Below are 24,313 nucleotides of genomic sequence, written 5' to 3'. Positions count from 1 at the left end.
ACCACCAATTCGCCACCACCATCGCCACCAGTTTCACCACTACCATTGCCACCAATTTCACCACCACCATTTCACTGGAAGTCCGGCTCTAACCCGCCGTGAAACACCAACTAGACCACCATCATTCCCCTACAAATGCTTTCAATTAGTCGCCAGGATATGGTATTGAGCAAAAAAGATAGAATCTTTTTTGCAGTTGTAGACAAATGAATTTGAACGGAGGGAGTATTAGTAATTTTACTACTACTGCTGCTATCAACGTTACATCAATGGAAACAGATTTGTTATTATTAATTTTATGTGGGAAATTTCACAAGTATACCAATGGAGGGTTGTTGCTTTGGTTGGTTGGAGAAATCATTGGGTGATTTTTGGAGAAGAAGAAGTGGGTAATATTTTAGATTTTTTGTTTGTGAATTTGAAATGAAGAAGAAGAAGGGGGTGGGGCGTTGGGGCGGGGGTGGCGTGAAGGTGGAGGAGAAGAGGGAGTGGGGTGACGTGGAGGTGGAGGTTGGCTGGTGGGGGTGGTCTGGAGCTGCTCAAATGAAGAAGAAGAAGAAGAAGAAGAAGAAGAAGAAGAAGAAGGAGGAGCTGAATGAGGGAGGGGGGTGGGGGTACAGGGGATCCTAAAAATATGTATATTTAGCAAAACAAAAAGCCATAAAAAGATAAATAAATTAAAAAACGCGCCTGTTTTAAATTATTTTTATATTTTATGCAACATCAGCTTTCAGGGGGTAAATAAATTCACATTTTAAATATTTAGGTGTGTAATAGGTCGCCTTAATAGTTTGAGTGTGATATCGAGATTTCGAGTATAGTTTAGGGGTCAATCTATGTCTTTTGCCTTATAACTTCAGAAACATGAACATAGACACAAACTAGCACCAATACCAGTTATTATAAATTCAGAAACTCCCTCCATCATAGACACAGGAATTTCGAGAAAAGGACATAAATGATCCCTTAACTATGAGAGTAGGTTCAAAATAGTCCCTTAACTATGCACTTAACGGTTTTGGTCCTTTAAGTTTGCAACAAGTTGACAAAAATGGTCCCTTAACTATGAGGGTTGGTTAAAATAGTCCCTTAAGTATGAACTTAACAGTTTTGGTCCTTTAAGTTCGCCAAAAGTTAACACTTTTAGTCTCCGACAAAATATTCATCGAACTCTGTTTGTTAGATTTGAGGAGAACTATGGAAAACAAAATTAGCGAGAACTCACATTTACAGGTACACATTATTAAAGATAAGGCCAAATACCTCGGGACAAAACCCATGAACGTCAGTCGGTTATTGGGAAAAACCTACAGGCTTGATAATGTCAGAAAATAGTGTCTCGGAACACAAAGCGGACTCTGTCGATTAAAACCGAGAGAGTCCATCTAAGTAAAATACACTAGACTCGCTTTTACTGAAAATTCGGTATAAAAATAAATACTTCCATTGTAGTGACTCTTTTAAAAAAAAATAGTTTCCGTGCATTTTTCCTTAAAAATAACCGACTGACATCCGTTGGTTTTCGTAAAAAACAATAAAAATTAAAAATAGTGTCCCTCGATTATATCCATCGATTTCTGTCATCGTTTTTTCGCTTGTTTTTAGTAGTACCAATTTTTGTAGTTTCTGCTATTTCTAATTTATTTCTAAAGTCTGACGTATTTTACTTAGCCGATGAACTCCCTCGGTTTTAATCGACAGAGTTCGTCATCTTTGTGTTCTGAGACACTATTTTCTGACTTTATCAAGTTTGTTGGTTTTTTTTTTTGGTTTTTAGTTGGGTCGGGTTTAAATGGAGCGGGTTTAAAAATAAAATCGGATTATTTTGAAAATTTCTGTTAAGACAGGAATGTATTTGAAAACTTTAATGAAGGAGGGTATTTTTTACCCAACTTTATAATGGAGGATATTTTTAACCCTTTTCTCAAAATAGAGAGGTATTTTTGACCCTTTTTCCAAAAATAAATCCAGATATAAGATTCTCATATCTTTTTGTAAGCCGCTAGTTCCAAGCTACCTTCCCGCTAGCACAGAGCATAAGCGTGTGGACATGCTTTTTGAGCGAAAAAAATAGATCTCCTTCCATTCATTCTAGATTTTGTTCATAAATAATATTTTATTCTTGTTAATAATAAACACATACTCTGTCTTTCGAATTGCCGTCTTCCACAGCAAAATGGTGGTAGAGAATAGAGCTTCTCTCTTTCAATTAAATAGCCGTAAAAGAAGATGAAAGGAGGTAACTTTTTATAATTAAGGTAATTTAATGTGAGTTATGAATATTGTTAATTAAGAGTAGAAGTTATGAATATGAAGAGGTGTCAGTTATGGAGATTATTTTTTTAAAATAATTTGCGTAAGGATAGGGTATATTTGCATTATTTTATAACAGCAAGGATATATATACACCACTTTTTTAACGGGGGTTATATCTGCTCTAAATCGCAAAGTTGAGGGGTTTATTTGCACCTTTACCCTATTATATATATAGATGTGCTATGAAGGTGTTCCTCAAAAAACAAAAAAAGTTCTTCATTCACGAAACACTAGCAAATCTTCAAAAGTCACTAGTTAACTATCTAAACATGTTCTGCTTTTGCAAATTATTTAGAAGAAAAGGTTTAAAAAATTCCCCCAAAAGTTGTACAAAGTACAAACTACTATACCACCTTTAGCTAGTTTGCTACTATGCATGTATGGGCTATGGGTAGTTAAGTTATGCTCTTGTCACGATCCAAATCGATGGGCTATGACTAGTGCCGAGCTGGACACTCGTATATGAACCTGTTAGATATAATCAAACTGAAACTAAGGACAACATAGGAATTTGTAAAAGCATGTTGTGGACTCATAATGTCATATATCAGAATGAACCTGTCTCTTGAGGAGTCACAGTTAACCAAGACATAACAAAATATGCAAACCGACAATGCTGCCACTATATACGGGGCTATCCAAAACGAACTACGTCGATATAGCTGCCAAAACATATATATGACCCACACATGTCTACAGACCTCTAAGAGTATAACAGTAAGGCATGACGGAATAGGGCCCCGGCCGTACCCCCGAATGTAAGTCTATATCAACAGGATCTGTACCAAAATGAGTTAAGCTTCAGAACAATGGAGCTCCCCAAACAACTGAGTAGAAGTCCTAGGCTGGAAGATTACCAAACTAAACGTCTGTACCTGCGGGCGTATAAACGCAGCCCCCGAAGAAAGGGGGTCAGTACGAATAATATACTGAGTATGTAAGGCATGAATAACACATAATAGATATGAAAGGTAACATGGAATAGGAAGGATAGCCTGTCATCTTAAAATCATATGTACGCAAGCACATATATATACATACACATATAATATAAGCATTAGTGTTGCGGAACGTGCAACCCGATCCATAAATGTTAGTGCTACGAAACGCACAGCCCGATCCAAAAGTATATCATTTTGCCGCGGAACGAACGGCCTGATCCATAAATATCATATTTTAGTGCCGAGGAACGTACGACCAGATTCATAAATATCATATGTTAGTGCCGAGGAACGTACGGCCCGATCCATGAATATCATATGTACATATACATAATGTAAATAGCATGCATGAAAGCTCATATGAAGGCTACAACTTTATCGGAGTTACGTAAGGTCGGTAACCTCCGATTATATTATGGAATAATCATCATCGCTCTATCTCACCTTGAAGGAACAATTGTTATAAGGTGAGATCAACAACTATGAATAAAATTGAGAAAATCATGAAATAACTCAACATTCTCATAATAACATCGAAATCATAAACTTGGAACCTTTGAACACAGAATCATCATTTTCATTGTAATCATCATAGAATCATTCTCATCTTTAACACCATGAGAAGCTTTAAGAATCATGAACTTCAAGCTTTTGAAAACAAGTAGGTTATGGAAACATTTATGGAATCATAACATAGGAATCATGCCTTTGAAAGAAAGGGACGAGCCTTAACATACCTTGAAGCTTATCTTTTCACCCAACCTCTACTTCTCGAACTCGCAAATGTACAATCAAGGGAATGCATACTATTGTCAGGCTCGTTATCAACTGTTTATCTTAAGCCTTTAAATAAATCTTTCTAAAATCTGCCGAAATTTCGGCAGCATCTCCTCTATTTATATGCCTAGCCCAAAATCGTAATTCAGCAACCAACAACAACAACAACATCAATAACATCATCATCAATATCAAAATATTCCATAAAACATCCCACACGATGTTTATCCAATTTCTCAACTAGCAACTTTATCATACGATCATTTAATCACTCTAGCTTCGTAAATAAACCAAAAGTAGTATTAATAAGGAGGGATTCATATCTTATTCTTGTTAAAACAGCAATATCTTCAATATCCACCGCAAAACAGTACTAGAAACATAACCATGCGTTATTCGAGCCTCGATTAACACTCCGCCACTTGGAAATCTCTCAAAACCCTCAATTTTAGGATATCCTCACTCCCCCATATGATTTCTGAGTTTTGGGAAATGAAGGGCTTTTCCCTTTATTAGGGTGACAAAGTCGGTTTCCACCGACTTAATCAGTGACCTTCGCGAACGCGAGGGACCCTCGCGAACGCGATGGTCTAGAATATTCATGGCCATCGCGAACGCGAAGCCCAGTCGCGAACGCGTAGGGCAATTCTGCCCAGTTCGTCCGAATTTTCATTCTTCACCCGTTCGACCTCCAATCCCTCCGATACTTCTCATACATGATCTTAAACCCTCATAACCATAATATAGGTGCATACAGCCTCATATATAACTTTGTCCATAAATATGCTTAATACTTGCATCATTCCTTAAATCTGAAGGTTACCCTTCTTGATCAAAATTCCACGTGCCTGTACTTAGGTTTGGCGAGCGTTCCTCTGAAAATACGAGGTGTAACAGCTTTAACTAGTAACAACACCTGTCATTTGTGTTCCTTCAATTGCCTACTTTTCTTGAAATATACAAGCATTTGTTTAAGCAAAATATCTCAGGCACTTTGGAATGATGAATAACTCCAACAAATTTGTTTAATGCTCTGTGAATAGTGAGGCTTTCATGCCATTCAAACAAAGAAATATTAAACTCGTATTAAATTTGTGGAACTACCACGTACTGGAGTCACAATTGATGAATTAAAGTTTCAAGTTTATTTATTGAAATTTTGATCAGTTAATGGACATCTGAGTTGTCCATTTATTCAATGGTTGATCTGGCCAGATAGAGGAGTTAAGAAGCTTTGTAGAGGTTTATACTCTGAACTAGGCTTCTACAAGTCTTTTGTGTGAGACAGGTTCTAGTGCCTAGATTTTGGACCAAGATCATGCATAAAATTGACGACATAACGAGGGGATCATACCAGGTGCATTTTGTGTCCTGATGGCCTCCCATTTGTTGAAAAAAAATGATTTTATATCTCAAAAGAATATTGTTATTTCCTAACGTGTTCTAGCCAAACTGACTGACCATCGAATGGTCTTGAATAAGTTCCCATTATGTGATATTATTGTCAGTTACTAAATTAATGACATTGAAGTATTTGATTTCTCCTAAGTGAGTCTTTCCTCATTTGACTATCCGTTAAAAGACTCTTTAATTGCTATTATTTCTGCATTACTACAAAGGACCGCTATTGGCATTTGATCAGATTTTTAACATTCAGAGGGTACTTCATATCTTCATCACAAAAGAAATTGAACCTTCTTCAGCCATGGTCTATATATACTCATGTCCTTTCTTTACAAGAAACACATCTTAAGAGAAATTCCTCCTTATATTCTATATTTTATTATGCTGGGTTTTCTATCTTTGTGAAATCTTTGTTAGATTCTGACTGCTAGTTTGTACTAGAAGAGCTTATTGAATCCTAGAGGATACACTTATATCGGGTGAAATATCCTTGAGGACGGTGTCTTGGACAAGCCTCAAGCTTTCAAACTTATTGAATCTTGGATATGCCTCAAGCTATCAAGAATTCCGTACAGAGCGCGTAATCAAGTATTTTCTGTAAGATTTCCAGCACTATTTGGTGAAATAGAGATTTGTCTGATTGAACAGTATAGCGTGATAACAACAATACAAAACTTGAATCAATTGAAACTAACTTTTTCTGGACTCGTATTGCCAAATTCATCATATCGATAGTTCTACAAGTAATTTGACAATATAGATAGAAATGAACAAAAGAAATTCCAGTAAAAACAACACTGCTGAAGCATATTGACTTGCCTCAACATGTTTTTTATTACCCTCCGCGAACAAAGTGCTGGTTGAGATTTGGCTAGCTGAACTATAGTGATGCTAGCCATGTGACCACAATCGGGCTTCTTACTTTATGTCTTCCATCTTTCCATACCAGTGATCCAAATTCAGGTGCTTTTTGACGAGATTTTGTTTCGAAAATCACCTTGTAAGACAGTTTCTGATGTTTGCTGGTGAAATTCAATTGTGCTGGCTCAACCTTCACAACTGCCCCTTTGAACGATGAGACTCTAACATGATAACTTGAGACGGGAGAGCCCACATTGGTGACTGTTCTGTGAAGTGTCAGCACTGAAGCTTTTGAGTCTTCAGGAAAAACTGCAGATATAGCTGGGTAGTTCAAGTCGCCTGGATTGGCAAGCGAATGGTGGCAAGTTCTGTTTGCGAACTTCCCAAAAACCATTAGCTGTGAAGGGCTGAGCTCTTGCGTGCACAGGAACTCGAAGTAATCCTGTGCACCTATGTCATAAATCAGACCAGGGTCAACAGCTTTCCGTGGATTGATGTGTCCTGCACCATGATCATATGGGGTAGAAGGAGTAGCGGACGAGGCATCTTTAAGAGACTTATAAGTGTTATCATGAACATAAGCAGTTGTCATAAGCGCAGATTTAATTGCTGCTGGACTCCAATCTGGATGCCTAGCCTTAAGCAAAGCAGCAATGCCACTAACATGTGGACATGACATTGAAGTTCCAGACAATATGTTGAAATTCGTCCTTCGTTGATCGATAGGCAAACTAGATGGACCTAAAGCACCAGTCCAAGCTGCAAGGATATTAACTCCTGGTGCCACCATATCAGGCTTAAGAATCTCCAGAGTGAGGAAATTAGGTCCTCTAGAAGAAAATGCTGCAACTACTGGAGAAGGCCTGATACCTAATTTAGTCCCAAGAAATCTCAAAGTGGCAGTGGCATTTCGAGCCGAAGCGTAATGCTTGATTGCTCTTCCTGCCATTTCACCAACAGCTACTGCAGGAAGAAGGTGACTATCTGCAACCAACTCCCCCCCATTAGCTGCAGTGTTTGTCAAAATCATTCCTACTCCTCCAGCTTCTTTAACCACTTGTCCTTTTTGAACTCGAGGACTAATTCCCCTATCACATATCACAATTTTCCCAGCAACAGCAGCACCATCTAAAGTACCCTCTAAGCACAATGAACCCGGCATAGGACTACTCGAATTATTTCCTAAATAAATTAAAGGATACTGCTGTTGTGCTGAAAGATTCTTCCTACCTTTATAAAGTGAAGCTCCCGTCACAATTTTCCCAGTCCCAAGCTTAACAGTTGCTGGAAAATCTCTGTCCATAGTACTAGCTCCTACTGTAGTGATCCATGGTGACACATTTGTAAGACTAATTGGATCAGGTCCACCATTTCCGGCTGAACATGAAACAAACACCCCTTTCTCCATAGCCCCAAAAGCTGCAATTGACAAACTGTCACGATTATAAGACGAAACTCCACCACCTAAAGAGATGGACAGTACATTTACTCCATCAGCAACAGCTTGATCAACTGCAGAAAGTATATCTGAGCTGAAACAACCACCCACCCAACACACCTTGTAAGCTGCAACTCTAGCAGCAGGTGCCATTCCTCTTGCAGTACCATAAGCATAGCCCAAAAGATTAGCACCACGAACTACAGAACCAGCAACAGTTCCGGCTGTATGAGTTCCATGACCGTCTTGATCGCGTGCTGATTTGAACTCATCACGTTCGTTTATTTTACCAGAAGCTGCTTCATACCCACGGTAAAAAACTCTAGCACCAACAATTTTGTTACTGCAGTGATGTTTTTCAAAACCACGCCCCGTTTCACATGCACCTTTCCAGTGAGCTGGAACACCTGTTATTCCAGTATCGTTAAAGCTTGGGCTTTCCGGCCATATTCCTGTGTCAAGCACACCCACAATTACATTATGGTCTGATAATCTAGTTGACCATAACTTTGTGCCATCTTCACGTTCAAGGCCAAGAAACAGTGGACTTCTAGTGGTATGCAACTGATACTTAGTTTCAGGAAAAACAGCTAAAACCCCATGTTGTTCTTGTAATTTTGTCACTTCTTGTTCACTGAGCTGAGCAGCAACTCCATGAAAAGCAGTCTGGTAGGTATAAAGTAACCTCTCTTCTTCGTCCCTTGTACTTTCTTTTTCTGGTGTAGATGCTAGTACTGATTTTACTAGTGATGAGTACCATTTCGTATGGTCAATGAATACATCTGGCTTTGACCATTTATCCATTTGGATGATGTAAGTTTTCTTTGTGTTTGGGATGTTGTTACTAGTACATAAGGCTAGATTGACAGCAAGACATACTGATACAAAGAAAAACAAACGTTTCACTAGTATTCCAGCCATGAAAGGAAAAGGAGAAGGGAGAGTTAGGAATGTAGAAGAGAGAGGTAGGTATATGAGTAATCTTTTCTTGGAGTCCGTCGGTGTGTGTGTGTGTGTGTGTGAGATATTGAATACTTTGCAGAAAGAATGGGGCCTTTGATATGTCTTCTTGTGCAGGTAATAAAGAAGGTGGTTGTTTTCATGAAGAAGCTGGCTGAAGTTGGTTAAAGTTAATAGTTAAAGTCCTTGTGTGGACATGGTTAAATGCTCGATGTTTATTCAAAGACACCTGTTTATTGAGTTTGCCTAAACAATGAGTTTTGAGTAAATTTTTTAATATTGCTCCCTCCGTTCATGTTTATTTGTCCATATTTGATTTAGCATACTCGAAATAATAAATAAAATGATGATTTTAATATATCACTCTAATTATTACTCTTTGTTGCTCCCAAACGCACACGCAAGTATACGCGGTCGTACAAGTAATATAGACTGTTAAGTCCAGATATCGATCCCACAGAGACTTAGATTCTACTGTTAAGCTAATTCAAATTCGAAAGAAACTATTCAAGAAAGTGAAAATCAAGATGTTTGTTGTACTAAACTAAAACTGAAAAGTAAACAATTTGTGATGGGTGTTTTTGTGACTGGGACTATGTTGACAAAGATTGTAAGAATTATCAGATGAGAGAAAGATCTAGGGTTATGGCTTTCGACAATCCAGTTGATCTTCAGACAATTCCACCTATTTTATTTCCTGAGTTACTAGTTAACGGGTTAATTATGTTTTATGATATTCTCTCGAACTACTCACAAGCCTGTAGATGTTACTATAACGCCTATATCTCTATGGTCATCAGAGGTAACAAGAACGCATTTATTTCTCCGTATTCAACTAAGTAGGGCTAAAGGGTACATCTCTATCCTCATTAGCGAAACGATTAAATCGAACAAACTCTATTTATTCTTATTACGTACGTGAATTCCCTTTCTCAAGTTCAATTCACGCACCACAGATAGTGTCTAACTATTGGCCAGATAATCAAACAATTAAGCTCAAGAATAAATAAGCAACCCAAAATATGGAAAATCAATAGATAAAAATTGTCATCAAATCAACTTTCAAGTCTTTCGTCACAACTCTAGAATTAAGAGGTCTAGCCACTCATGATTCGATCATAGACAAAAGAAGCCATGAATAAACTAGGGTTGAAAAAGATGAAAAAGAAAATAAACCTAGAGAGAGAAAAAATAGAACGGTGGCTTACAAATCCTTGAATAATCCCAGCACACCGTTCTCAGTTATTAAAACGTCTATATATAGGCTAGGGTAAAAATAACAAATAAGGAATCCAAATCCTAGTCGAATTGGGATAACTTCCGCAGATCCCCGCTTTCCTTCCGCATCGCGGAAGGATCGCGCAATGTACTGAGGGTTCTCGCTTTCCTTCCGCGATGCGGAAGGATCGCGAGATGGTGATGACTGAGTTGGTTGGTCCGCTTTCTTCACGCGATGCGACTGGATGGCCTGATGTTCTGAGGCTTCCCGCGATGCGGAAGAAAAGCGAGGTTCTTCAGTCGAATTAATCTCCTTTTAGTTCATCTTTTATGGTCTTCGACTCGTCACCTCATCTAATCGTCATATGCTACGAAACTCAATCATTTTAAGCACAGTTTCCATCGTTTGTCGTCATCGTACCTATTCACATGAAATACAACGACATAAGTTCAAATACGACGATTGCAACATGAATTAAGAGATAAAAGTCATAAGATTAGGATGTAATATGACACAAAACATGATATTTGTGCCAAATATCACCCCCCCCCCCCCCCCCCCCCACTTAGACTTTGCTCGTCCTTGAGCAAACACAAACCAACACTAGACTACACTTCTAGCTCAACTCATTCAAACAGGTCTGCAACGGGGTTCGGCTAGTATGGCTATCTCTGAAGAAAGATTTTCAAAACCAAAACAATGATCCAAGTTGCGAAAGCCATGCCAAAGGTTTAAAAGCCTCATTTTCAGCACCAAGTACTTCTTCCCAAAAAAAAAAAAAACACTTCAAATTTAAAAACCAGTTGACTCAACGACGCCACTTTAACGCATATAAGCAACCTTATGATCAAGAAATCAACACTTCACCACTCTATTGTTAATTATGTGTCCTCACCACAACAAAGTAGTCCATATCTCATCAAGAATCACATATGTTTAAATCAATGGACCTGAATTCAATAAGTACGCTCACTCTCAGAAAGAACATCACATGTAAAATACGACATACCATAGGCTTGCCCGTAGTGTAACCACTCCACTAATACAAGTGAGACGAACCTAGAATCAAGTAGGACTTCGAGGGTTGTAATGTAGGCTAAGGGACGGGTAGGAATTATTTGGATAATAGTGACTAACCTCCCTAAGCACTTTAATACTTATACTTTTATCATTCTTACACGATTTCTTCATTAGCCCTTATTCAATATCAACCAACCTTTAATTTTCTCCCCAATTCACCCATTTTCTTTGTTTAAGCACCACTTTTTTTTTTTTAAAGTCACACAAGTTAGAAGGGAAACTTTTTTTTTGCTACAAAACTTTTTTTTCTTTCTTTTTCAATTCCCAACTAACAGGTGAATTAGTTTTGTTCATTCGGTGCTCCCATCGTCTTTCTAGATTACAATTTACAACCATTTCCCCTCTTTATTTCACATCCCGACTCCCATTATACTTGTAAATGATTAAAGTGCTCATAGAGTATATTTAAGAGGGTTACTTCTTTGAAGCTAAGGACATAGTTGAAAATATTTGCCAATTTTTGTGTTGAATTCCTAAGGTACTCCCTCTGGTCCCAAAATAATTGAGGTTTTAAGCTTGGGCACATGGATTAAGAAATTCACTAATTCCTAAAAATTAAGAGGGGTTTTGAATAAGATACCCTTCATAATAATTTCTATTCTTTTTAGATTGACATAATTATTATGGATATATGAAAATGTGTCAAGGGCAAATTTGGGAAAGATAACTAAATGATTTCTTGGTTTGCGAAAACATCAATTATTTTGGACCAAATTTTAGAGGCTAAAATCTCAATTATTTTGGACCAGAGGGATTAATACTTATTTTGGACAATTTCTTTTGCTAAGATGACACTTATTTTCGGACGGAGCGAGTACTATAAGTCATCCAATATCGAAAAGTGAAATGAAAATAATTAAAGCATTAATAATAAGGGTAAAATTGGCTATCTCTTGATTTTTCAAACTGGACATCTACAATTATTATAATGAACAAGTAAAATTAGATGGGGGAGTAACACACTTTCTTTTTTAGTTTGTCCTAGGAAATGTTACTCCCTCCGGTCCATAATAAGTGACCTATTGACCTTTAACACACTCCTTAAGAAAATATCAATTTCTAAAAAAAAAAAATAGGTATTTTGAGTAACTTACCCTTAATTAAATAATACTACCTTTAATATAATTTCTTGATTACATAAGAATTCACTTATCTAAATCGAGATAAATTTGAAGAAACAATTACCACCTTCTTGATTATATAAAAGAACAGTTATTTTGGACCAAAATAAAAAAGGCAAAAGGTCTAAGGGAATACTTTTTGATATTTAGGAGTAATTTAAGTTTGTAATTCTCATTTTACTCTTAATGAGATAATTTATAGTTATACTAATATTTAAATTTTGTTTTAAATCACAAATTTTAATTTATTTTTTAAATCAAACAATATCACATAAATTGGAATAATGAAAATAACAAATATCTAGCTGGTGGCCGTTGGATCACATAGTTGGGACCCAAAAATTGTTTTAACCTCAGGTACTAACTGTAGCCTGTAGGAAAGCAAATTTTGCACAAAATTTCTGTCACTTGGGACCTAACTGCCTTTCTCCAAATAAACGAGTCAAAGTTCAGGAAAGTGTGTTGAAACAAAGAAGGCGTTTGGCCATCAATTTTCAAATCAGCGTTTGATCATTAATGTTTAGTCATAGTTTGAAATCTGATTTGAAATCATGGTTTGAACCCAAATCATTCAAAAAGCATGGTTTAAGCCTGTTGTATGTCCAAACATTAAGCCTGTTATCCGGTTTGAACCGGACCGGACCGGTAACCGGTTAATAAACCAACCGGTTTCCGATTTAACCGGTTAAAAAATTGAAACCGGACCGGTCTGGTTCAAAACTGTCCAAAATCTCTTTTTTTGTATAGTATAGTATAGTATATATATATAAGTATTTATTAGTATATTGTAGGTATATTTATATATATTATACTCCCCCTGTTTCAATTTATATGAAACTATTTCCTTTTTAGTCCGTGTCAAAATGAATGACCTCTTTCTTAATTTGAAAATAAATCCACTTTATGGAATGATTTACAGTCACACAAATATTCAAGACTTATTTTGAACCACAAGTTTCAAAAGTCTTCACTCTTTCTTAAATGTCGTGTCCAGTCAAATGGGTTCATATAAATTGAAACGGAGGGAGTATAAGTTTATAAGTAAAGTTTATATATTTACTGACTAACAGTAATACAGCATATACGTGTGTGTGTATATATATATATATATATATATATATATATATATATATATATATATATATATATGTTTAAGTTATATGTATACTATATATACTTATATATTATAACTTAAGTTATTTATAGCTTAAGTTTTTTCTAAGTTTATAAATTCGTATTTTATAAATTAAGTATATTTATATTATAAGTATATTCTTAGTATATTTTAGTTATTTTTCAAGTATATAACTTTCTAGTTTTTAATTTAAGTAGATGTATATTATAAGTATATTCTTGATATATTTTAGGTATATTCCTAACTTAATATAAGTAAAAATATGAACACAAATAAATAGAAGAAAACTCAATAAGCCATATATTTTATTCATTCTTGGATAACATTTATTTGCAAGTTGTAGTTTTTTTTAACTTGCAAATAATACATGAGTTGCAAAGAAATAGTAGATTAATAAAATCACCAATTGTCAATCATTTGGTTAATTTCCCCCATATCATATTCGTCATGGAGATATCTTCAAAGTCTTCCATTTGATCCGCTCCACTTGCTAGCAAATCTTCAATCTCTTCCTCTTCGCCTTCCACCGCTTGTAAGTTTTGGTTGCGTCGCTCCGATCTAATCCAATCGCGAATGCACACTAATACTTGCAAGCTAAATCCGGATAATGAGTGTCTATGGTCTCCAATTTGTTGTCTTCCTTGGCTAAATGCACTCTCCGAAGCCACGGTTTATATTTGAACCGTAAGAATATCTCGAGTCATTCTTGAAAGTATCGGATAACTTGCCTCCACCATGCTAAGACGTCCAAATCATCTAGTTCCTTGATATCCACATTTGGCTGCATCAAATAAAAGCGATATTCATCAAAGTTTGCATTATGAGAAGGAGTTGGATGTGAATGTAAAACTTTTAAATGCGACAAACCCGACAAGCCCTTTTTGCTACTTTGAGAAGTAGTAGGGCGTGGAGCAACGGGTGTAGCATTTTCTTCCAAATTAGAATAATGACTAAAAAAATTTCCAAACTCGGCATCAATCATGAGCTCGGCGTCAGCTAAAGATGGTTCAACTTCTTCTTCAATTTCTAAAAAGGTATAAATTTGACCAACCAATGCTCTAGTATAAGACATTTTTACACAAAGATTTAAAAGAGAACCCAATATAAATAAAGTTGGGATGGAAAAAAAATACTTCTTAAATTTTGTTGTCATATTAAAAATAGCCGCTTGATAACCGGATTTATTTTTATACTCTTGTAAAACTCTAGCTATTTCCGCTAAGTAGGCTAAAACTCCGGTTACCGTGGGATAGAATTGTTTAGAAAAAGTAAGAGTTGCATTATAAAAAAATCTAAGAGTTCAACACATTCCTTAACATCTTCCCAATCCGTAAAATTTAACTAATCATCATTATTAATATTATATTTATTGTGAACTTGTTGTATGGGAATCCTATACTCATATGCTTGTTGTAGCATAATGTAAGTGTAGTTCCACCTAATCTCAATTTCTACTTGAATTTTCTTAGGTCTAAGGTTATTTTTCACACAAGAATTCTTAAAATCTCTCAGTCTTCCCTTATTAGCACTACAAAAAAAAAAAGAAACGCAACCGCATCTCTAACTTTTTGAATAGAATCTTCAAAACACACGAGACCATCTTTAACAATTAAATTTAAAATGTGACAACTATATCTCACATGAAAAATATTTTTTAGCGGAGGGTTTAATTCCCTTTTTAAAAGATCAACCGCCTTTGTATTATTAGAAGCATTATCTAAAGCAATACAAAGTGTTTTTCTATAAATAATAAAAAATCTCATAATAGTAAACATTGAATCCGCTAAAAAAATTTCATCGTGACGACCTTTCCCTTCATCATATAAAAAAGCTATAATTCTTTTTTGCATAACCCAATTATCATCAACCCAATGACATGTAATAGCACAAAAAATCTAACTTATTAAGACTAAAACCCAAATCAGCACTAAGACCCAAATCAACGGTAAGAGAAACATTACAATTTAAAGAATTAAATACATGGCGCAAATAAAATCTATATTTTTTATACAAATCTATAACATCCGCTCTACAAATACTTCTAGGAATACCCTCAAATAACGGATTATAACAACGTTGAATGTAAGTAACAAACTCATAACCCGAAAGAAAGGAAAATGATAAACAATCATAAGCTACCATTTTAGCTATTTCTACACGCTCTTTTTTCTTGTCATACTTAAATTTTTACCGGTTCGTGGGTTTATCGTCATTTGAATACCCCCCACATTTGAACCTGTTTGCTCTCCCCAAACATCCATATGTTTCTTTTTCATATGGCTATTTAGTGTACCCGTTCCACCATTCTTACTAGTTCCTTGCCTAAAAGCAAATACTTGTCTACATATGTTACATTTAGCTGTTTGACTTTCCTTATCCTTAGTCATAAAATTCCAAATTTTAGCGGTTGGCTTACGAGTTCTAGGCGGTTTGTCTTGTGTATGTGATTGTGCAGGACCTGTATTTCCTATGGGATTTTCGGGGGCTTGTGTTTCATCATCATCATCAATTTCATTAAAAGTGTCGGTATCGTGTTGTAGCATTACTTCATGATCTAAAAGTGGATTATTTCCACCAACATCAATACCTAAATTAGGTGTTTCTTCCACAAATGTTTCCTCATTAAACCCACCCCTAACAATACCACTACTACCGGCACCACGTCTAAATATCTTCGCCATTATTAAATAGAATTAATTTAAATCACACTCAAATAAATCACAAGAAAATAAATTGCAACAAATTAAATTTCTAGAATTAAATTGCGTAAATTAAATTGCGAAAAATAAAGATAGAGTTGGAACGAAGATACCAAATTGTCGGACTAATTTCCAACAAAGTGAAGGCCGCTAGAATTGCAAATCCACTAAAGCTACTTCGGATTGTTGCAAAATCACCAACTCCACCAACAATATTATAATTGCAAAATTAATAATTTAAACTATAATAAGACTTTATAATATTTAATTGAGAGAAATTTAAAGTGGCTAATTGTTGCAAAGTAACTATAATTGAGAGATTGAGAGAAAGAGAAGAGTGAATTGGTGTGGATTAAAATGGAAATGGAGAGGGGTTTATATAGGGATGGGGAATGGGTTAAAGTGTTAAAAAAAAGTTTGGGGGGTTGGGGGGACCAAAATGGGGGTTTGGAACCGTTTGACAACGACCATTTTTGCTAATGGACCGTTGGCCAACAGTCCAGCCTACAGCCCAACGGCTACATTTTTTTTTTAATTCGACCGGTTTAACCAGTTTCGGTCCCAAAAAAATCGAAACCGGACCGGTATATATTAAACGGTTGACCGGAACCGATAAACCGGTTCCGATTTCGATTTTACCGAAACCGGTTAACGGGCTTACCAAACATGGTTTCAAACTATGTCCAAACGGGGCTAAGTAGGCGTTTGGCCATCAATTTTCAAACCATGGTTTCAAACCAGCGTTTGGTCATCAATTTTCAGTCATGGTTTGAAACCATGATTTGAACCCAAATCATCCAAAAAGCATAGTTTGGGGTTTGAAACCATGGTTTCAACTTTTTTAAATACAAAATTTAACCCATAAGTTAATATTTTGTAAAAAAGGACCCATAAGTTGGTAAATATTTTTTTAACAATTACCCCCATCAATCATTGCCAATCTCAGTAACTTCCACCAACCTTTATTTATGTCTACCAACCTTTAATTTATGTGGGAAGATTATATTAAATAGTAGTTACATTACTATTCATGTTAAATTTTCGATTTTATTGAAGTAAAGTTTGATTAATTGATGTTGCATTTTTTAGAAAAGTCTTCCAGTAGTGTACTAATTTTGTTATAAACTATGATTTGCTCATTTGATAAGATTGTATAAGAATTAAGAATGTTTTGATAGCTTTCACAATTTGTGGGGTTTTTATGTCTATAAGAGAAAATACAACTTAAAATATTTAAATTGTATGTCCAAACATGGTTTTAAACCATGGTTTCAAACCATGTCCAAACGGGGCCTAAGTAGGCGTTGGCCATAAGAATTATTCACTTTAATTCGGATTTTTTTTTCACTTTTTAGCGTTTGGCCATAAGAATTCCGAATACAACTTGAAGTTGTATTCTGAAATACTAAAAACTCTAAAAATTTATTTTTCAAAAAATTTCACTTTTTTCACTTTTTTACAACTATATTTCATAAAAAAACTACAATTTTAAAAACTATTGTCAAACACAACTTCAACTCCAACTCCAAAATTTCAAAAAAGTGATTTTTTTTTTAATTATTTCTATGGACAAACGGGGCCTAAATTTATTCGTGAATGAATGCTAGATATCCATGTGACGTAGGAGTACTAGTAGGAGTATTTACTTTGTTGATCAAAAGTGGACGAAAGTAAATTCATATGCATCCATTAGCCCGTTTGGATTGGCTTATAAGTTGGCTTATAAGCTGTTTTCAGCTTTTTTGAGCGTTTGGCTGGCCAGCTTAAAGTCATTTTATGCTTAAAATAAGCTCAAAAAAATAATTGTACTCATTTGACTTAGTTTATCTAAAGCAGCTTATAAGCTGAAAATAGCTTATAAGCCAAAAAAAATAAGTTGGACTACCCCAACTTATTTTTTTCAGCTTATAAGCTGCAAACAGCTTTAAGCTGTAAGCCAATCCAAACGGGCTCCATACTTGTTCCACTTTTTCCTTACTTTCTGAAAGTCACTTTTGCTTTTCATATTACGTAATTGTTCAAGGTCTCATTTTTAATTGGCTACCCGTACCACATGGAATATACAGTCAGTGGTTTGATAAGTATGACGAATGTTGGTTTTAGTGCTGCTTTATAAGATTTGGGAATATAATAAGTATTATTTTGTGACATACACGTATTATAGTTCCCCTTAATGTGTCGCTTTATAAGATTTGGGCATATGATAAGTGTTATTTTGTGACATACATGTGAGTATTATAGTTCCCCTTAATGAAAAAAGTTGCTTGATTTTTCCTTTTTGTTTTTGTGCTTTCTTTTAGCTATACATTTTATTTCCTTGGTTAATGAAAAGAACTGAGAAGTAGTCATTTATTTGAAGCAAGACTGTTTGAATATAAATAATATCTCAATATTTTAAAATCTTAGGGCATGTTTGGAAAGCCACCCAGGTAATTGAAATTGGATGTAACTACACAGTTTGATCTGTTTGTTTGAGTAAGTAATTACACAGTTAGGTGGAAATTGAGTGTAATTACAAAGTTCGGTCTGTTTGTTTGACCAAGTAATTACACAGTTAGGTGGAATGGGGTTTAATTACACTCTCCAATTCTCAAGGAGGGCTGAGAATTGGGTGTAATTACACCCTGTAATTCCAGGGTTACTTTTTATTTTCTTTCTTTTTTGTTTTATTTTAATTTCTTTTCTTTTTTAATTTATTTTTTATTTCTATTATTTTAAATTGTTTTTATTTTTACTTTTTAATTATTTTTATTTTTTAAAATATATTTTTCTTTTTATATTATTTTTCTTTCATTTCCTTTCTTTTCAATCCAACATTTACTTCTTGTGGTTCCATGTAATTGCTCGCATTTTATTTATTTTATTAATTTAGCATAACCGTGCTATTATTCTAATTTTTGAAACTACACCTCTTAATATTAAAAAGAATGAGTCATCAACAAATTTGGCTAATAATGAGTGATGTTATTATAGAAGAATTTCGTTATGAATAAGGTTATAGACTTTATTTTTCCTTTCTTTTGAATTATATTTACTTAATTAAGTCACATTGAAACTTACTTATGTAATGTTGGAAATTGACATAAGAGTATTATGTTAAACTTTTTCTTTTGGATTTTGAATTTAGGTTATATTTTCAATTTTAGTTTATTTGCTTCAGTACTATTGACTTGTTATTCACATTGCATGTTGTTTATTTTTCACTTAGAGTTGATAGATTTTTTTTGTCAAACATTTGAATAATGTTATGGCATTATATTTATAAATATTTTTTTTTGTCAAACATCCCACCCATGGTGTTCTCACAAAAAAAGTTTGCTTTTAAGTTTTATAATTAGTTAAAATTATAATATTATTAATTTAAAAATATATGTATCAATTATTTTTTACAATATTAGCTACAAATATATGATTATTAGTTAATATATTTTCAAGAAATAATGTGTTATTAAATAACTTATTTAATATTATTTATAAAGGCACATGTTTTTTAACATTAATTTTAAATTTTTGATCTTTTTTTTTAAATTAAACAAACTATGTAATTACACTTGTGCAACCAAACAACACGCTTGTAATTACACTGTAATTACATTATGACAAACAAATAGGTTGTTGTAATTACAATACTGTGTAATTACTAGGCTGTGTAATTGCTACCCTAGTAATTACAACAATTCCAATTACCAGGTGGCTTTTCAAACAGACCCTTAAAGTATAGCTCCCGTTTTGTCATATATTTTAGAAGCAGTTTTTCAAAATATTTTTTCAAATATTTATTTGGCCATAGAATTTTGGTAGATTTTGAAAACCAAATCTTCATATTTCAAAATATGCTCCAAACCTATTTTTTACCAAAGATATAACGTTGGCTTGTTTTAAAACTAGACATATATGCTCGTGCGATGCACGGGCCGAACATGTTTATTCACTTTAATTAACCAGTCTTTAAGGTTTGTATTTTGTAAATAATTTTTAAAAATTTCTCATTGTCATGACAATGAAAGTTGTTTGTCGATGTGAAAAATAAAATTAGTATGAAGGTGAGGAAAAATTAATATATTGATTCTAGATTTTTTTCTTTTAAATTGTTTAATATGTTATATGTATACCGACAAGTTAATATTTATCTCAATTAATTAACTGTTTAGATCCAAACATAAGAACCATTGTATTGTATATATTGAATTTTTTAAAAGCAAAACTAATAAAATATTTTTATTAAATTAATCAAAAAAATTAGTTACATTATAAATTTTTTATATTAACAATTATAGATAAAATGAATTGTTACAGAGAAATCAAAATTAAAAAGATATATATCGTAAATCACCAAATTTTAATTCTGGAATGAAAATATGAAATAATACATTTTTATAAATGTAAGGAAACAATAATAAGAGAATACAAAGAAGAGTAAGATAAGTAAAGTATAAACAAAGAAGGAAAATGAGGATAAAAGTAATTGTCCATGTTGACATATCAAGACAAAGAAATTTTTCTTCTTCTTATTTTACCCTTCACATTAATTATTGATTTTACTTCATTTATTAATTCTTAAAGAACGTAATAAGAGGGAGAAGAGAGGCAGTACTTTGATTTAGTTTAAACACTCAGCGTGTGATATGTGTTTACCTATTGCTCTTATCATCCTAACTAATCCTAATTAGGGGACGCTCGTATTTTCTGGAAAAGTACATCCTCTAAGGGGTCACATGAGTAAATATTTATCTGAATATTTACACTAAATTAACCCAATATATTAATTAAATAATTTAATACGCTGAAAATATGTACTATATTAATTAATACTTTCTTTATTCGATTTATGTGATACAGTTTGAATTTTGAGAGTCAAGCAAGAATTTTTTTGATCCCTATCTATTTGTTTTTTTTTTAAATTCTCAATTATTATAATTTATATTATATTATTTTTTATGTTTTTTTTTATATATAAATTACTTTTCATAAAAATTTAGAAATTGCGTATCCGAATTCATAGTCCATTCAAGAATTATGCGTATTTGTTTAATTGATGTTAAGTGTACAATTTATTGTCCACATGGAATTAAAAGTAGTTGACTGGGCTACAATTTGTAAAGCTTGTGGTACAAGCATTTTATGCTATTTTCGTCCACTCACCACACTTATATATAATAGATAGAAAAAAAGAAAAATATAGAATAGAAAAAATAGACATATATTTTTAGTAATGCCCAGTAATATGGGACGAAAGGAGTACTTCATTTATTAATTCTTAAAGAATGTGAAAAGTCGAGTATAGTAATGTGGCCAAGTAATATGGGACGAAGGGAGTACTTCATTTATTAATTCTTAAAGAACATGAAAAGTCAAGTAAATTAGCCAAGTAATATGGGACGGAGGGAGTACTTCATTTATTAATTCTTAAAGACTGTGAAAAGTCTAAATTAAATAAGTAAAAGTGCATGGAGAAAATAAATATGTGTCGAAAAATTAAAATTGAAGTGTATACATGTATACATGAGAAGAAAATAAATATTCAGCAAGAACGTGAAAAGTCAAAAGTGAACAAGTAAAAGTGTACGGAGGAAATAAATGTATGTCGAAGAATTAAAATTGAAGTGCATGCGTCTATACATGAGAAGAGAATAACTATTCAGTACTATAACATATGTCTACGTGAGATTTATTAATTCCTAAAGAACTTGAAAAGTCAAAAGTGAACAAGTAAATGTGCACGAGGAAATAAATAAGTGCATACGTGTATACATAAAAAGAAAATAAATATTAAGTACTATGACATATGTATATGTGGGATAAAAAAGTAGTTGGTTAAAGAGTACAAGTTATATAGCTTTTAGTGTAAGAATTCATTAAGTGTACAATTTTTGAAGCGGTTGGTACAAGGAGGGACAGCCGTGGTCGTCACTCCACCGCTCTTATATATAATAGAATTTTAAAACTTATTCCTAACTTTTGTAATTTGTAAAAAAATAAACCCCATTTATGACCCTAACTAATCTCTATGTACCTTTTTTTTTTCTTACACCGATGGATCTTTATAAGGATAATGTATTATTTAGCTCACTATAAAATTTTAGTTTTTTTCAAACTTATCTGTATGTAGGATTATGATTTATGATAATGATAATGAACGTCATCAATGAAGGTTCTACATAATTTGGGATTATCAAGTATGTTTGTTTGGTATAGTTGAGTATTCTTGATAGTTGTTAGAACTTATAGATATAAGTTATGTTTAATTTTATTTTTTTAAAAAGTGAACTATGTTTTGAAAATATGGCAAACACATTTCCAATATTTGAAAAGCTTCACTCAAATCAAAATTTTCAATTTGTTTTGGGAATCTATGGCCAAACGCTATAGCTTAATGTTACTTCCTCCGGGACATATTATACGTTATTTTTAGTTTTATATTTAGTTCAAAAAATAATTTTCTTTACAAAATCAAGAAGTTTTTTGTTGTTGCAAATTTACCCTGATTTACATAAATAAATTAATTTCTACATAACTAGGAAATGACATTAAATAGGTACTATTTAATTGAAGGTAATTATTTAGTGAAAACCTCTCTTATATTGAATGGATGAGTGAATTTTATGTGGGGTGAGCCCCAACTAAAAACATCATATAATATGGATCGGAAGAAGTACTCCCTCCGTCTCAATGTATATGAGGGTTGACCTATTTGGGGAGTCAATCGACTCTTTTTTTACTCTGATTTTTTTCAACTCTTTTCATATATTGTGAATTATTAATTATGCAAACTAATAATACTTTTATGTAGTTTTCAAATATGTAAGTTTTGTTATAAAATACTCGAAAAATCTATATTTGAAATTGTAGTCAAAGAAAGAGACGTTTGACTCTCCAAATACGTCAACTCTCATATAAATTGAGACGGAGGGAGTAATAAATATGATTTCAATACTTAAAATATTGGTTAAATATTGAAAATTTTATATAAAAGTATTTCAAAAGAAGTAATAATTCTTACTCATAGATTTTTGACTTTTTGCTCAAATAAAATTTAATCTAAGCAAAATTTTAACTTCAAAATATTTTTATTTGGCCACTCTCAGAGCAACTGTTCATGACCATTATGGGGCAAATACATTAGTTACATTTATATATGAAAAATCGAGATCTAGTGATATAACACAGGATCTTCCAAACGTAGAATAGGTGATAAAAGTGTGTTCGATTGATTTAATATCAATGAATCTAGAAAAGAGAAGGGTCAGATTTGCCCTTGCACTCTCACGAATAAGCTATATTTGCCCTTCGTTACATTTTTTTTCATGTATTTGCCCTTGTTATCCAAGTTTGGGGCTATATTTTCCCTTATACACTATTTTTGGGTCATATTTATCCTCCGTTCATTAAATCTCCTTGTCCTCGCCTTTATTTTCATACGTGGCGCTAATTATGTGAAATTTTATTCTCTTAATTTAGATCTGATCCCATTTTTTATTTTATTTTTTCTCTTCTTCACCATTTTTCTTCAATGGAGACCATTGAAGCTCAAATTTGGCCAGATTTACAATTTTAATGATTATTTGGTAGCTTGAGTCTTAAGAGTGTTTAAACAAGTAGGAAGGCAATTATAAACTTGGCCATTGATTGTTGTTCCTTCCCCTTAATCCCAACCCATCTGAGTTTCAAAATCAGCTGGTCAATGCAACCAATAATTGACTTTGCATTATAAACCAACCCAATGAAAATGTCCAAATCAATTATCTTTACCCACGAAACTGGAAGTCCCATCAATTGGGTCCAAAACCCATATGAATTGATGAGGAATAATCGCATTATCATGATTGTGCCAACCAGTTTCCTCTCCATTGAAGGAAAATGGCGAAGAAGAGAAAAAAATAAAACAAAAAAAGGGATCAAATTTAAATTAAGAGGATAAAAATTTCACATAAGCGCCATATATGAAAATAAAGGTGTGAACAAAGAATTTAATGGATGGAAGGTAAATATGACCAAAAAATAGAATATGTGGACAAATGTAGCCCCAAACTTGAATCATAAGGATGAATATATTAAAAAAAAAAAAGTATAGCTAATGACAAATACTTCCTCTTTTCAATTTATGTGAATTTATTTTCTTAGTAGTTTATGCTAAAAGAATGATCTCTTTTTATATTTGAAAACACTTTACCTTTATGTAATGATTTATAGTCACATAATATAGGTAACTCATTTAGGACCATAAGTTTAAATTTTTTTTCTTTAAATTTCGTGTTCAGTTCACATAAATTGAAACAGAGAGGGTATAACTTATTCTTGAGAAAGGGAAAATCTGACCCTTTTCCGTTTTTTCAAACTTGCGAGTTTATTCACATACGGATGC

General features: G+C 33.4%; 1 protein-coding gene across 1 annotated transcript; it reads right to left on the bottom strand.

Moving 5' to 3' along the window:
- Window positions 1-6,122: 6,122 nt before the first annotated feature.
- On the bottom strand, window positions 6,123-8,751 carry LOC132631794 (subtilisin-like protease SBT1.3). The gene has a single exon (XM_060347493.1). The coding sequence runs from the start codon at window positions 8,656-8,658 to the stop codon at window positions 6,319-6,321; it is 2,340 nt and encodes a 779-aa protein (XP_060203476.1). The 5' UTR covers window positions 8,659-8,751; the 3' UTR covers window positions 6,123-6,318.
- Window positions 8,752-24,313: the final 15,562 nt, after the last annotated feature.

Source organism: Lycium barbarum, chromosome 3, assembly GCF_019175385.1.
Source record: "Lycium barbarum isolate Lr01 chromosome 3, ASM1917538v2, whole genome shotgun sequence".
NCBI classification, from domain to species: Eukaryota; Viridiplantae; Streptophyta; class Magnoliopsida; order Solanales; family Solanaceae; genus Lycium; species Lycium barbarum.
This window is presented reverse-complemented; position numbering and strand designations above follow the sequence as displayed.